Source organism: Lepus europaeus, chromosome 18 (assembly GCF_033115175.1).
Source record: "Lepus europaeus isolate LE1 chromosome 18, mLepTim1.pri, whole genome shotgun sequence".
NCBI lineage: Eukaryota > Metazoa > Chordata > Mammalia > Lagomorpha > Leporidae > Lepus > Lepus europaeus.
The window spans coordinates 49,525,310-49,541,425 of record NC_084844.1 but is presented as its reverse complement, the minus strand read 5'-3'; the positions used below and the strand labels follow the sequence as shown (position 1 = coordinate 49,541,425).

General features: G+C 60.1%; 1 protein-coding gene across 1 annotated transcript in view; it reads right to left on the bottom strand.

The window, feature by feature from the left end:
- PITPNM3 (PITPNM family member 3) overlaps positions 1–15,123 on the bottom strand; it is an 82,015-nt gene extending 66,892 nt beyond the window's left edge. Inside the window, exon 1 of the mRNA XM_062216332.1 lies at positions 15,101–15,123. Within this exon, the coding sequence (XP_062072316.1) occupies positions 15,101–15,122 (22 nt within the window). The 5' untranslated portion in view covers position 15,123. The remainder of the gene's footprint in view (positions 1–15,100) is intronic.
- Between the last annotated feature and the right edge of the window lie 993 nt (positions 15,124–16,116).

Genomic DNA, 16,116 nt, shown 5'->3' with positions numbered 1-16,116 from the left:
TTCTTCCAATACTGACGCCGAAAGATGTCCATAGGACTGCTTAGGAGAAAAAGCACAGGGTCATCCCACAACAGTAGGTTCCTTTTGATTCCATTCTTTAAAAAAAAAAAATCTCTCTCCATGCTGAGCGATGTGTGCAACACGGCCAAGAGCGTGGGCTCTGGGGCTGGTGTTGCAGCACTGCAGGTTAAGCCGCTAGCTTGCAATGCTGGCATCCTGTATCAGAGGGCTGCTTCAAGCCCAGCTGCTCTGCTTCTGACCCAACTCCCGGCCAATGTGCATGAGAAGACAGCGGAAGATGGCCCAAGTGCTTGGGCCTTTGCACCCGCATGGGAGACCTGGAAGAAGCTCCTGGCTCCTGGCTTCCGATAGGCCCAGCTCCGGCTGTTGTGGCCATTTGGGGAGTGAACCAGTGAGATGGAAGACCTCTCTCTCTCATTCCTTCTTTCTCCCTCTGTGGCTCTGCCTTTCAAATGAATACACAAATCTTTTTTTAAAAAAAAAATATTATATAACTATATGAACAGATGCATTAAAATGTTTGGAAGGACAGGTACCAAAATGCCCGTAGAGATCTTCCCTGCAAAGCGGGGTCTGGGAGAAGCAGAGGAGGCTGTTTCCCACCGCGTGCCTAATTTTATATGACTATTAATTTTATAGAACTCTTTTCTGTAACAAGGTTTATTTTATTTTCTGGGACAAGCACAAAAAAAATGCTTTCCAATGAAAACTTAATATGCAAGATAAAAGAGATTTTCAGTTAGTGTGGGTTATTAGGGGGAAAGGGAATCGCTGCACTAAGATAAAACTGTTGATGCAGTGGGAATTCTCCTATGTGAAAGACTGAACTGTTGAGGCACCTGAACGATTCAACACATGATGATAGCATGAAACACTCTACTTTTATTAACTCGTTTTCTTTCTTTTTTTTTTTTTTTTTTGACAGGCAGAGTGGATAGTGAGAGAGAGAGACAGAGAGAAAGGTCTTCCTTTTTGCCGCTGGTTCACCCTCCAATGGCCGCTGCGGCCGGCGCATCTCGCTGATCCGAAGCCAGGAGCCAGGTGCTTCTCCTGGTCTCCCATGGGGTGCAGGGCCCAAGCACTTGGGCCATCCTCCACTGCCTTCCCGGGCCATAGCAGAGAGCTGGCCTGGAAGAGGGGCAACCGGGACAGAATCCGGCGCCCCAACCGGGACTAGAACCCCGGTGTGCCAGCGCCGCAAGGCCGAGGATTAGCCTGTCAAGCCACGGCACCGGCCTATTAACTCGTTTTCACAGTTCAAGATGCACGTTTTTCACACTGACATCTTTGAAATTGGGCTGTGACTTTAATGATGGCATGTCATGATTTCCTCAGCATTATTCAGCCTTGGTCCCGGGCGTGTAAAATAATGTGCACCTCCCAACGGACTGCATCGCCAGCGGAAACAGCCAGGCCAGCACGCACACGGGGTCTCACTTCCCCGAGCCACCAGGCACACGTGTCCTGGCCCCACACACAGCCCTGGGTCCTTGTGTCAGCAACACCTTGCCTCGGTTTCCCCATCCATACAATGAGCAACCTGACAGAGACCCGGCCCTGCAGAGCCCACCTGGGAGCATAGCTGATGTTGATAAACAGGTGGCAGGTGGACCCCTCCCCAGTCACAGCCACAGCCACGATGCAGCCTCTGATGCAACCTGGGAGAACGCTTGCAGCCCAGGTCACCACACCTCTGCTCCACAGGGTGCTGAGCCCAGATCTGGAGCTGCTGAGGACAGCCCAGGTGAGGACAGCCCTGGGGACACAGCCCCCCCTGCCTGTCACTCTGCCCCACCCGCCACAAAGTCCCCAACACACACAGTGCAGGTAGTGCACTGACCCAGGAGCCCCCTCCAGGTCCAAAACCAGGCCTACTGCACGCTGCCCTGGCTCCCTCTGAGCTCCGAGCCCCGAGCCCCGAGCTCGCCCATGTGGGCTGCATAACAGCGCAGCTCACGCTGGGGCCCTGGATGTACCGCAAGGGAAGCCACGTGAGAAGCCAGCTGCATCCTCACCGCGTTTCTCTAACGGGGCTATGGGACTGTTTTCCAAATGCAGGTGGAGGAAGTTCTTGCTAGTGCAATAAGACCAAAAGAAAAAAAAAAAATGCAAAGTACACAGACCAGAGAGGAAGAAATAAAGCTGTCTTAATTCTCAGGTGACATAATTGTCTACATAGAAAACAAAACAAATGATAAAAAAAAAAAACTCTACAAAATCTATCCAAAAAAAAAACCACTCCACTGGGCCCCATAGCCGAGTATAGCAAGATCACAGAGCACAAGGTGAACATGGTAGTCAGGCGAGGCGCACTCTCATATGCTGGCAATGAGAAGGGAAATTTGAAAATTAAAAAACAATAGCACGCATAATAGCACAAACATGACACTTGAGTATTTCTTCGATTCAGGAAACACAGGGGTGGGCACCGTGGCACCGCAATGAACATGCTGCTTGGGGACACTTGCCGCCCAAAAGGGGGTGGAGCCTGGGTTCAAGTCCCGGCTCTGCTTCCAGTCCAGCTTCCTGCTAATGTAGGCCTTGAGAGACAGCAGGCGATGACTCAAGTTCTTGGCTCCCTGCCACCCACGTGGGAGACCCGGGAAGGAGCTCCTGGCTCCAGGCTTCTGCCTGACCCAGCCCTGGCTGTTACAGGCATTTGAGGAGTGAGATGACAGATGGAAGATCTTACCCCCCTCTCTATAAATATATATACAGACACACATGTATACATATACATACATACATATATAATATATACATAGTCTGTATGTCTGTGGGTGTGCATGTGTGTCTCTCAGCCTCTTAGGCAAAAAATGAAAATAAACACAATCATCTAAAGTTCTTCCTGAGCTTAGGTTAGCTTTATACAATTTCTCAACCAATGGATACCAAAGGGATAAAAGCTTTCACACATGTTATAAGTAACACTACATTACCATACTATATGACTGTATCAATGCACAAATAGCCCTGGTACCCAAATCGATCGCATTCCTAGGATGGTTAGGAAGGCCCTGTTCCCCTCCCCGGTGCTGTGCCGAGCTCGGGGCAGCAGGCGCCAAGAGGGTGAGGCATCGGGAAGATTTACTGGCTGGCTTTGCATGCAGGGGTTCCGAGGTGCTCACGATCAATGCTGCACCCAGGAGCAAAGGCAGCCTGCCACGCCCAACGCACGCCCTCGCTCTAGAACGTGGCCTTCCCTCCCCAGCCCGTGGCTCTGAGCTGGCCGCCGTCCTCCTAGGTTACATGTGGGCCGGCTTCTGAGGGCTTCCTGCCACAGCGGCAAAGCTGCCCCGCCCGAGGGAGCAGGTTCTCCCAGCTGGAGGCGAACAGAAGAGGGTGGGCAGCAAATGGCACTTCCCATTCCATGGGCACCGGGTTGGTGCTGGAGACACTGTGGCGACTAGAAGGGACAGGGCGGGGCTCTCATTGTGCAGGGGGTAGGGGAAGCCCATGGGGTCAGGGCCCCCCCGCTTCAGTGAAAAGTGCTATGAAGAGGGGCCGGCGCTGTGGTGCAGCGGGTTAACGCCCTGGCCAGAAGTGCCGGCATCCCTTATGGGCGCTGGTTCTAGACCCAGCTGCTCCTCTTCCAATCCAGCTCTCAACTATGGCCTGGGGAAGCAGTAGAAGATGGCCCAAGTCCTTGGGCCCCTGCACCTGCGTGGGAGACCCAGAAGAATCTCCTGCCTGCTGGCTTCAGATGGGCACAGCTTCGGCCGTTGCAGCCATCTGGGGAGTGAACCAGTGGATGGAAGACCTCTCTCTCTGGCTCTACCTCTCTCTGTAACTCTGTCTTTCAAATGAAATAAATCTTAAAAAAAAAAAAAGAGCTATGAAGAACACAAACGCTCTCCTTCCTGCTCACACTGTCTCCTCCTTGCTTAACTGTCCCCGGGGGCGGGCGTTTGATGCAGAGGTTAGGACACTACTGGAGATGCCCACACCTGGCACTAGACGGCCTGTGCTCAATCCCAGCTCTGGCTCCTGACTCCAGCTTCCTACCAATGCCGATCTCGGGAGCAGGGGGTCATGGTCCAAGTACTTGGGCCCCTGCCACCCACATGGGACACCTGGACTGAGCTCCTGGCTCCTGCCTTTGGCCTGGCCCAGCTCCAGCAGTCACAGCCATTTGGGGAGTGAACCAGTGGATGGAAGATTTCTTTCTGTCTCTGTCTCTCCCTATAACTCTGTCTTTCACTTTTTAAATAAGTGTCCAGGAGGGTCAGAAAGTCCCCCAGGGGAGGTGGCCATGGGTCAGGGGTGCCAAAGGCCCCACAGAGGCACAGGTGGGCATAGGGGTCTCAGAGCAGCAGGGACAAAGGCCCAGAAGCACAGGGTGCTGGACACAGGTCCCTGTCCTGCACAGCCCTGCTTTTTCTGGGGCGAGTACAGGGTCCCAAGAAGATGCCCGACGGAGCATCTAAACTCATCCCAGCCGAGCCCAACAGACTGCGCTCAACGAGGCCCCACCTTCCAGCCACAGAGACTGAGGCTCAGACGTATGAAGGGGTTTTCTCGAGGACATAGGGGCCCCTAAGCAATGCAAGCAGGATTGGAACCCAGAGCCATATGACTCCAAGTCTGTGGTCAGAGCAGCACGACGGGCTGCTCTGTATGAGCTTGGGCCAGAAGGGACCCAGTCTCTTCTCCTCTCCACCACCTGCTCTCTTGGCCAATCATAACCCTCGCACTGGCTGCTGCAGAGCTGGGCAAGGGTCAGCAGCCAGCCCGGGCTTTTCACAAGGGAGCTTAGCTGCTCCAGTTCTAGAACCATTTAGCAGAGAGATGAGAACAAAGGCTTTGGAGTGGCACACACCTCAGTTCATGCTATACTTCCTCATCTATGACCTGAAGCAAGTTAATCTCTCTGAGCCTCGTTTTTCTCATCTGTAAAATGGGTATCATGATCCTGCCCTCCCTGTTGGAGACTTAAAGAAAATCAGCCACCAAAGTATTCTATCGCCCACACAGCAGTCAGCTACAGAACCGAGGCTCGAGGTAGGGCAAGCACACCTAAGGGACTCCCAGGCAGCTCCCCGGGGCCCTGTCCTAGGCCGCAGAGCCCCCTCAGTGTCCTCGAAGGCTCAGCCTACCTCCTCCCCGAAGACCCCGCATCCACCCCACCTTCAACACCACGGTAATTTTTTAAATCAGGACCAAAGACAGAAGGGACTGGCCCCACCCTGCCTGCAGCCCGAGAGAAACAAATGGTCCCTTGCACCTGACTACTGCTGTGGGAGTGGGTGCGGGAGCCACCCTCACACTCCCCTGGCCCATCTGCCCACCGCCGCAGGAGCATACGGTCTCCCAGACCTCGTCCCGGGTCCAGGTCCCTTACCCACCCCACCCCAGCGCAGCTGCAGCCAGTGATCCTGGCTCAGACTCTCAGCTCCACCTGCTCACCTTCTCCCTCAGCTCTAGAGCCCAGGGACACAGAAACAGGCAGATGGGCAGACAGACAGACAGACAGGAGCCTTCTGCGAGAGCTCTGCCCTAAACCAAGGAACCCACCCCTGTCTTCCCCCACCGGGGGAAGCCCGCACAGCTAAGCAGGGAACAAGGGCATTGGCCGACTCTCCCAGGCCAGACCTTGGGCCAGATGGAGCCCGGGAGGGAGGAGTGGGGGACAGAGCTGAACTGGAACAGTCCCTGCCCTGGGGAGTGCCACCCCGGGGACATCCCGGCACTGCCTCCCACGCAACAGCAGCAGCAGCGTGCAGGAAGACAGGGCAGCAGGCTGGCCTGGCCCCTGGGCTGAAGCCCACACCCTCCTTGACAGGTACACACTGCACATCCCAGAAGTAGGAACTCTGCAGCCTGGAGGCGCCCTGGGTGAGGGGATCATGCTGAGCCTTAAAGGAAGGGGGAAACAGGATTGGCAAGCCTGATAGGAGACAGAGAATGAGGGAGGAGAGACACAGGCCAAAGCAATTAAGTCATGACCAGGGGAAGCTGGATCTAGAACTTTCTTCTTAAGAATAAAAAGCCTGGCTTGACAGGCCAAGGGAGGGGACGACGACAGCTGCTGGGAGCCATGGCTGGGAGACATTCAAATTACACACACAGTCCCCAGCCCTTCAGGGAGGAGCAAGAGCCCCCAGGAATGGGCACGGCAGGTGCGTGACACCAGGCCTGCACCTGCACCTGCCGGCCTGTTGGCCCTGGGGCTGCGGCCACGGCTTCCCTGCCCAACACTCCCTGCACCTGCACTGGAAGCCACAGCCTGGTGATGCCCCACATACGCGAGCAGGGCTGGGAGAATGAAAAGTTCCAGGGACCAGGCTCTTGTTCTCATTCTCTCGTTCTCTCTCTCTCTCTCTCTCTCTCTCTCTCCTGCACACACACACTCCATGAGAATGACAAGTTCTACAAGCATGCACATGGGGTCTGGCTCCTGGCAGCCAACGTGGCTGAGCTAACGAGGCCCCAGGACTTCCCGTGGACAGAGAGAGCCTTGCACGGCCGTGCACGCTCATGTAGAATCCCATCTCACTGCTCCCCGGCTCCGCTCCGGAGCTCCAGGGGTCCAAAGGCAGCATGGGAGTGGGGAGCTTCGCATCATCTGAGCAGGGGACCCCCCTCCTCCTCTGCCCCCAGAGCCTGGCCTTTCTCCACTCTCAAAGGAATCACTGCCCGTCTCTTGCCTGGGCTGGCTCCCATCCCAGTTCGGCCACTTACCAGCCAGTGACCTAAGCCTCAGTTTCCCCATCTGTGAAAGGGGCATTAAAATTTGCCAAGAGGAGCCAGGGAACGAATGTTAGACACAGGTTTAGCACGGTGCCTGGCAATCCACTGCTGCTATGCAAAAGGGTTTGCTAAATAAAATCAGACAGGGTGATCATCCAAGGGCTTCTCTTTGGCTCTTTCACAGGCAGAAGCTTTAAGGACAACCCCTCTCCTGCCCTCAAGGGCCCCTGCCATGGGAGCCCCTGCTCCCCCAAAGCCGGAAGCACTGCCCCGGAGCTGACCCCTCCCTGCCCTCCTATGGCTGTCTTTTCTGTCCGCTCCCGTCCTGAGTGGCTCTCTTCCCCCAGCCTTTCCAGCACGGCATGGCCAAGGAGCCTTGCACGCTTTCTCTTCTCCTCCAAACCTGCACTCCTGCAGGTCCAGTGCCTACGCCCACAGGAGCACCTGTTCGCAGCCCAGGTCCACGCTTGCCTGCCTCCCGCTCCCCCCCACCTCCAGGCCGCAAGTTCCTCCTGGGCAGACACCTGGCTGGAATCCTCCTGAGTCCCCAGCCTCTTCCAGCCCAGTGCTGGGCACAGACAAAGTCCTTGTTAGGCTCAGCAGGGCCAGCACAGCTGTGACCTCCGGCAGGTCCCTCCCAGGGAAGCTTCCTAGGGCATGCATCCTCTCGGAGGCAGGAGTTAGGGAACAGAGCAGCTCCAGGGCCGGCTGGCCCATACTTGGCCTTGAAGGTGCTGTCGGACCACCCAGGGAGGGATGAGAGGCCAGCAGAAGCTGCTTCCAGAAAAAGGCATTACTGAAAGGAGCTGGTGTTGGTTGGGGGTTGGTTGCCATGGAAACATGTCCTAAACGGCTAGATGTGCCTCCGAGGAGCTCGGGTGCTGGGCTGTTTGGGGGGACACGCCAGCAGCCCTGCGAGGGCCGACCTGCTAGGCCACCCAGCACCCGGGGCCTCCGGGGACCTAGAGGCAGGCGCACCATCTGTGGTAACACTTGAAGACGGAGGCCGGGGCTTCAGGCTGCATGCACAGTTGTCCACGGAGCAGCTCAGGTCCCGAAACAAGCCAGGGCCCAGATGTTGACCTCAACCGCTGTCCACCTCTACTGCTCAGCCATGGCTCGACTCACAGCCCAGGCCACAGGACAAGCCGTGACCCTGGCCGTGTATCAGAACACAATGCCAGTCTCCAACCCAGCCACAAACCTGACCATAGGCCCAGCTACAAACTGAGCCTTGGCCCAGTCTCGGGCCCAGCCACAAACACAAGAGCAGCCAAACACTGAGGCTGAGTTCCGGCCACAGTGGGTGCCCAGCCAACCCAGCTGAGCATCCAGTGGCCTTAAGGACACTCCCACAGCAAGCGTGGAATTCTGTCCAGCAGCGTATCCCCCAGCCAGGATCCCCACGGCCTCCCCTTCTTGTCACCCGCACAGTAGCTCCAGAAGCAGTGGAGCAGGGCTTGTGGGCTCTGTGCATTGGTGAGAATCCTGGACTCACCCGCTGCCACCTGCCTGCTTCAGGGCGCGGGGGATCAGTCAGTCTCCCAGCAGGTGCTCGGCCAAACCAGCAGCTTCGGGAAAGGTGTGCTTTTGGAAGACCTGCTATTTCCTAAATGTACCATTTAAATACTCATTAATCACCTTATTTAGGAGATCATTAGTGATTAATAGCTTCAACTATCTATTGTACTTTCATTTGCCCTGCCAGTTAGGCGCCCAGCAGTTCTGAATTCTTTGGAACAATTCTCCCGAGGCCCAGATGTCCCCGCTCTGTCCCGCCAGACTTCTACTCCAAGAGACGAATGGAGCTCCTGGGAGCACCTGCCACTGTGCCTCCCCCAGGCTCTGCCTGACCAGCTCCTCAGGATGGCAGCAGGGTCAGGGCAACGGGGGAGGGGTGGGGACAAGGGTCACCCAGGGGACACGAGTCAGGACGGAGGAAGGCCCTCTCTGTACAGTCATACCAAGATCCCCTTGTGAGGAGCTGGGAATGGAGACTCAAGGTCCAGAAACTACACTGGGCAGTGGGGAGGCCAGATGGGGTTCTAAATCCTTGGAGGGTGTTGGGGGTTCCTGCAGAGAGCACCCCTCTGCAAAGGGCGCCAAAGGCTTCCTGCCAACCTGAAGCAAACAGGAGGGGAGCAGCTCCCCTACCGCTGGCAGCAGGGCCCCGTGTCCCCCTGCATGGGCCCTGCCACTGAGCAAGGAGGGGCTCAGGCTGCCTGCGCCCCTGGGGCTCCTCCACTTCGTGCCATGTCCCAGCCTCAAGAACGGCCCACCGGGCCCCAGAGGCGGGGCTGGCCAGAGTTCCAGATCCTACCATATGAGAAGCAAACAAGACAACAGCAAAGGATAACACACACACACGGACAGTAACGCAAAGGCTGAAAATAGCTCTTTCGCCACAAGGGATGATTCCAGAGCTGTTCAGCTGAGACCAGTCTCATGGTGGGGTGGGGGTGCAGGAGGTGGGAGCCAGGGAGAGAGAAGGGAGCCCTTGGGGCTCCCATGGGACCAAAGGGAGCTGTGACCAAGGAGGGTGGGGATCTGGGTCAATCTGGAGCAATGCAATCAAGGTCAAAGGTGGATATGCAGTGGGTGCCCCAGGAGCTCAGGGCCCCTGATCCCGCACTCCCCCGTGTCTCCCCGAGGCAGGCCGGGCACAGGATGTGACGTCTCCCCAACACGGCGAGCCGAGCAAACAGGGCGAGCGCGGCAGGCAGCTCAGAAGAGGCCTCTGCGATCCACCAGAACTTAAGGCTCCTCCCAGACACAGCCCAGCGCGTTTCTATTTTTGCTTCCAACCCTTGTTTGGCTTCCCCGGCTAACAGACGGCTACTTCCCCTCCCTCCAGAAGAACGGGTCATCTGGGAAGAGGAGCACCTCCTGGCTGGCCACCCTCGGCCCAGGTCTGCCGGTAAACAGGGCACCTGCCCCTCCCAGCTCCCCGTGCTCCCTACAAAGCCACCCCAGCAGCCCCTGCCGGCTGCACAGACCCGCCCCTCCCTCCCCCACAGCCTTGAATGCACCCACACCGCACCCAACTCCAGCATAGACCCAGTTCGCCCAGCTTCGCACAGAGCCCGCCTCTCGGCCTGGCCCCATCCCTGGGTGAGTGTCACAGAGGTACCCCTGGGGGAGCCTGGAGGAGGCAGGCAGGTGGGGTGGGGCCTCCTGCTGAGGCACAGCCTCTACCCCAGAGCCAAGACCTGCAGGAGGTCCCTGCCCCCGGCCACCCCCCGCAGGCACTGCCCCGCAGGGCTGGTGGCCGCACAGCTGTGCAGGCCTGCACAGGCACACAGGGGGCCCTGGAGGTGGCATGTACCTCCGCACTGACTCACTGAGGCTCCCATTCCATTGCAAAAGGGGGTGCAATTGAGCATTTTCTTTCTCTTTAGAGAAAGAGGAGGGAGATTTGCAGGAGTGGGTGGGGAGCTCGGTTGCTATTTGATTCCCAATCTCATTTCTTAGGCACTCTCTCCTCCCTCTTCCACCATAGTCCTTCCCCTGGGACACCTGGGAAGATCAGCAGGAGGTGAGAGGTGGCAGGGCTGCAACAGGGAGGCAGCGCCAGAGCTGGAAAGAGCTTGAAGCCCACCCGGACCCCCCAGCTCCTCCCTTTTCCCTTTTGCAGATGGGGGAACTGAGGTGCAGCGGGGACTGCTCAAGGGCAGCTCTGGGCTCTGCTGGACCACTTCACTCCTGGGAATATCGAATCCAGGAGAGGAGACCTCAGCTCCGGTCTAACTTTGGGTGTGGTTCTAGCACCAGACACTTAATCTTCCAGGCCATAACACGGGCTTATAGCATGGCTCCGAATGTCGCTAGGCCAGATGCTGTCAGGCCCTCGGACAGGAGGGAGGGCCTAGGGCTTCGGGAAGAAATGAGCCAGGTGGGTCCCACCTCCAAGCCTGGGACCTCAGAGAACTCCTGGGAGGCAGCATGGTCCTGCCACAAAGTCCCCAGACTCTGTTGGTCTCCAGTAGCTCACCCTCTGCCCACAAAAGAGGAACAAGGCCAGGGTTCTGAGAAAGACCCCTGTCTTCTGGTCCCGGTCTCCCAGTCTGCAAAATGAACAGGTGTGGACGGGACATCTAGTGCGCTGTAGCCATGAGATACAAGGATGCACCCGACAGCACCACGGCTTCCGGCCAATCTGACCCACACAGGGCCCTGAGCAAGGGGCAGCGAGCGGGGCCTGGCCCTGTCCTCCCATTCTAGGGCCCATCACCGGTCTCCCAAACCCAGACCAAGTCCTGGGCCTCCAGTGGGGGCTGGGGGTCCTGGGCCCTGGGTCACAGGCTCAGCTCAGGCAGTGACCTCCATCCAGGACTGAGAGGCAGCAAAGGTGATTCCACAGGGCTCAGCAGATTTGCAGAGAACATAACACTCATCCAAGCTCCGGCACATCTCTGACTACAGGGAAGTCCAGGAAGGCTTCCTTGAGGCAGTGTAGAACACTGGCCTCCAATCTGACCTTTGCCCTCCTGCTGGGGGCCTGAGCAGATAGGAGAGTCTGCAGTGCCCTTGTGCAAGGTCATGCCCTTCCCAGGATACACACAGCAAAGCAATCCCGGTACCCTAGCCCTGGGCGTTTCTCAGTCGTGCCTCAAGTCCCCTGGCACCTGCCCAAAGTCCTGACAAGCCCAGAGCTGCTGCTTCCCAAGTTCCCCATTGTTCCCTCCTCTGAGAGATCTGGCCCCCGCCCTGCATCAGGAGCCCCAGCACTGGGGGTGCAGGAGAAGCCTGGCTTTGGGGCAGTGTCAGGGGACACGCCCACCTCCAGGAGGCCCCAAAAAGAGACTGACTCAGCAGAACAAAGGCCAAACCACAGCGCCGGAAACCTGGCTTAGAGGCCCAGCTCTGCCACCCCTCCTCGGGCCTCTGCTCTCCTTATTTTTTTTTTTTTAAAGATTTATTTATTTATCACAAAGAGTGACAGGAGAGAGTGAGAATGAAAGAGAGAGCGCTTTCATCCTCTGGTTCACTCCCCAAATGGCCACTGTGGCCAGAACTGGGCCAGGCTGAAGCCAGGAGCTTCTCCCGGGTCTCCCACTCGGGGTGGCAGGGGTCCAAGCCCTGGTGCCATCCTCTGCAGTTTTTCCCAGGCCACTAGCAGGGAGCTGGACTGCAATGGAGCAGCCAGGACTTGAACCAGTGTCCATATGGGATGCCGGCATCCCAGGTAGAGGCTTCACCCGCTGCGCCACAGCGCCAGCACCTCAGACCCCTTGTTAACAAGGGCTTTGAACCAGAGCCTTGGAAGCATCTCTCCCACTCTGCCACCACCGGATCGGATCGGGACTTTCCTGACTTCAATCACTCCGTGTGATCCACCATGGCTGCCAGCTCCTCCTGGGAGCAGCACAAACTGGTTCCACCAGCCGGGAAAGCCCAGCCCCGGGGCCACTCCAGGGCTCTGCAAACATTCCTGCCCCAGCCTGAGCCTCCCCAGACCCTCGGGGCCACTTGCTCTGTTCCTGCCCAGCCAGGGTGCAGAGGGAGGGAGGTACAGTGGCTGGCAGCAAGCAGAACCAACCCTTCCCAACAGCCAACAGCGGCAGTTCCGCCAGGCTGGCCTCGCTCAAGCATCCTGGGAGGTGCACACTGCGGCCGGACAGATCTATGAAAACACCTAGCACCTTCCCCACGCCTCCTGGTCCCCTGTGCCCCAGGCAGCCAGACTTTCTCACCTCTGGGCACTTTCCCCACCCCCTAGCAGCGCCTCCACACCTGCACACAGACCTCTGCCCTGCAAGCCTGTCGGCCCCCTGTCGGCCCCAGCTCTGCTAGCCTTGAAGGCTGGGTAGCTCTGTGCTGGGAATAGATCTCCACGTTCCGACTCCTGCCCTGCGCCGCCCCCACCTCCTATCACCCGCTTGCATCCCAGGGTCAGGCCTCCTCCCGCCTTCCACCGAAGACCATGGCCTCTCCTTCCGCCAACCCTACACAGGGGTGGCTGGGAGGATTCCTGTCTGCGGGGCTGAACTCTCCCCCTGCAGCCTGGGTACCGGCCGTGACCCATGTGGATGCCCTCTGCACAGTTAGCACATCCTTTCTGGGACCTGGTTATATCTTCTGGGCCTGGCTTCTCCTGGAGACGCAACAGTCCTCTCACTGCCTCCTTTCAGCTCCTGACCACCATGGCTGGCTGCTCAGGCTGTACACTGCACAACTCAGGGCGCCACTCACGAGCTCACATTGTGATGACATGGAATCAGACATCCTGGCATCCCTGGGGTCCACAGGGGACCCTCACACACAGGCCAGGACCCCAGCCTCGACTCCTGGCCTTCAGTCTCCCTCTCCAACCTGTCGGCTCCTGCCCATCGGAGGAACAGTCACCCTCTCTGTGTCCACTTCCAGTCTCCCCAGCTTTAAAGACAGGGACTGGGGCCCCTGATTGCTAAGGCTCCCTGGGCCGGAGGCGTTCCCCATCTATTGCACGCAGATTCTGCCAGTCGGGGAGAGGAGATTCCTGCACGCGGCTTCCTGTGTGATGTTTTCAATTCCCTGGGTCCAGGGCCCCCAAGCAGAGAAGGGTCATTTACACCATGCGAAGCAGCCTGGAAGAGCTGCGAACGGGCAGCCCCAGAAGGCACCTGGGGTGGCTGCCGGGCAGGGAGACAGGAGCCTGGGCAGGCGAAACCGTGGTGCCCTGAGGGCAAGGACCAACCATGAAATTGCAGCAGGAACAACACCACGTTAGAACAGCAGGAGACGCAGTCGCCTGCCACTGGTACAAGTGCCCAGGGGACCGAAGGCCCCACGGGCCAAAGGGTTGGGACTGGTGCCCCCACTGGGTGAGCAGCACCACCCACAGGGACAGGGATGGAGAAAGTCCTCAGAATCCGACAGCCCTGACCCTGAGTCCTGGCTCTGGCCAGGCCCTCTGGGCCACGTGCAGGAGCTCTTTCTCCGAGGATCTGTCTCCGGATGTCCTAAAGGGGGAGGGGGAGGAACATCCCCTACCTCTCAGGATTGATGGTGGACGGTCACTGCCCAGAGCACAGCGCAAGCTGCGGGCTGTCCCTACTACTGTGACGACGATATCCTGGCAGGGGCCCCGGGCTCACGGCGGCCAGGTGCAGGCACAGGCACCTGCTCACACACACCCCCTGACACTCTGTGAGCAGTGGGGGCGGATGAGGACCCAGGCCCCACAGAGGGAGGGAGGAGGCGGCAGAAGCCTTTTCCAGCCTGCTCCGTGTCAGCTCCCAGTGCCTCCCGTGGGAGGGGCCCAGGGAGGGAAGTGAGAAAGGGGGTGTTGAGTTGTTCCCAGCACTCGCTGTGTCTCACACACCCAGCCCCACCCTGGCAGGCACTGAAGCGCCCAGGGAGCCGGGGACCTGGCCAAGGGTCCCAGGCAGCACTGGGGGTGGAGGAAGTGGGAGGAGTGGAGAGTGGGTTTTAACCCACCCGGTGTGTGCACATGTGAGTTCACACTCATCCAGTCCCCACCTCTGCCTATGGGTGGGGAGGTGGGGTTTGCACCAGGCCCATCCCCGTCCTGGGGGACGGCATGGCACCTGCCAACGTCACGGGTCGGGTGTGAGTTCCCCGTAGCTTCTCACACCAGCCTCACAAGCCGGCAATGCTGAGGCACCTGCGGTATGGCCGGCCCTGTGGACACAGGCTGCCCTCAACCCTGGTTCCCCAAGGCAAACAGGGGCTGGGGCCGCTCCCCACCGGGTCCCAGAGCCCAGCTCCGGGCCTGGCGAAGCCACTGCTGCTGAATGAACGCCCGGTTGGATGAATGAAGGAATGACTAACGCCCACTGCCTCCGACCGACCGCCCGCGGGCTGCGCTGCGTGCCGAGCCCGGCGGAGGGCAGGGCCCCAGGGACCCCGGCAGCGGCGCCACCTTCAGACCTCCGTACCTGAGCTCCGCCGGCGGGGTCGGTGGGGGAGGGGGCGGGACGGCTCCTTCCTTCCCCGGGAGGAAATCTGGGTCTCCCGCCGGAGCTGGGGGCAGGAGAGGGTCGTGGCGCCCCGGCAGGACAAGGGGGGCGCGTCCTGCTTTACGTTGAGGGGCGTGGGACGGGGCGGCGGCCGCGGGACGTCCCCTTCGGTCCCTGTGCCCGGGTCTACCCGGGGCCTCCGGAGCGTGATGACAGCTCCCAACCGCGGGAGCGGACAGGGGCGCCGCAGACCTGGCCCCCTCCAGCGGGGCCGTCCCACGAGGTGACCGGGGCCGCGGGAAGGACGCGGAGCGCGCCGAGCCCCTTGCCAGGCGCCCGGGTCCGGTCCCTCCGAGACCCGCGCCAGCCACCCCGGAACCTCCGCCCACCTGCGCTAGGGGCTCACCTGGCCCCGCGGCCCCTGCAGGAGGCGCGCGGGTCCCTGCCCCCCGGGCGGCCGGCCCAGCCCTCCCGGCGCCCGCCCTCACCTGCACCGCCCGCTTTGGCCATGTCCCGGGCGGCGGGGCTCCGGCTGCGCTGCCCGCGCTCCTCGCAGCTCCCGGGCTCGGCCCCGGCCGCCGCGGCGCCTCCGGCCCCGAGCGGACTCCCGAGCGCCGCGCCCCGCGCCCCCGCCCCGCTCGCCTCGGCTGCCGCCACCGCAGCCGCCGCCGCCTCGCCGCTCCCTCCCGCTCCCTTAAAGGCGCCGATCGGCGGCCGCGCCGCCCCCCACCCCCCTCCCGCTCCACGCCGCCGGGGAGGGACTGACGGAGGACAGCGCCCAACGCCGCCCCCGCGGGCCCGCACCCCCGCCCCGGGCGGCCGCCGACGCTCTCCCGCCCGCTGCGCTCCGGTCCGCGCGGCCACCGCAGAGCGCGGGGGGCGGCAGCCGCGGGGCCACGGCCACCGGGACTGGGACCCGCGCGGAGACGAAGAGCAGAGACCGCGCGTTGAGACCCGGCGCCGGAGCCGGAGGAAGACACTGCAGTCCGAGCTGGGGGGGGTGGGGGGTACAGGGACGGGAGCCCGGGGCGCAGAGACTCCGGGGGTAGGGAGACAGAATTTCCTAGGGCACCGAGGACCCCCCCACACACACACCCACACGGTGCGAGTCGGTTCGGTGCGGGGACACAGCGAGGCTCCCCTATGAAGCCAAGAGGGAGGTCAGCCCGGGATCGGAGCCTGAGAAGGACCCGTGTAGGCGCTCCCACTCCAGCGCCAGGGTCTGACCCAGCTTCAAGGCAGAAGGGCTTCTGCGCCTTTAACTGCCAGGGAGCGGGTGAAACCAGGGGCTCCGGGATGCAACAGGGCTGAGGACCCCAGCAGCAGTGCCCCAAGCCTGAGAGGCACACATCCTTGGTGACCAGGCCTCCTGGGGATTCTGCCTAGCGGCAGCTGCAGCTCCAACTCCACCAAGCAGCCCCAATCGAGGGCAGGAGATAGCCAAGCCCGGTCGGTGGAGCCTGGAAGGAAGGGTCCCAGGTGGGAAGAGAGCAGGCAACCCTAG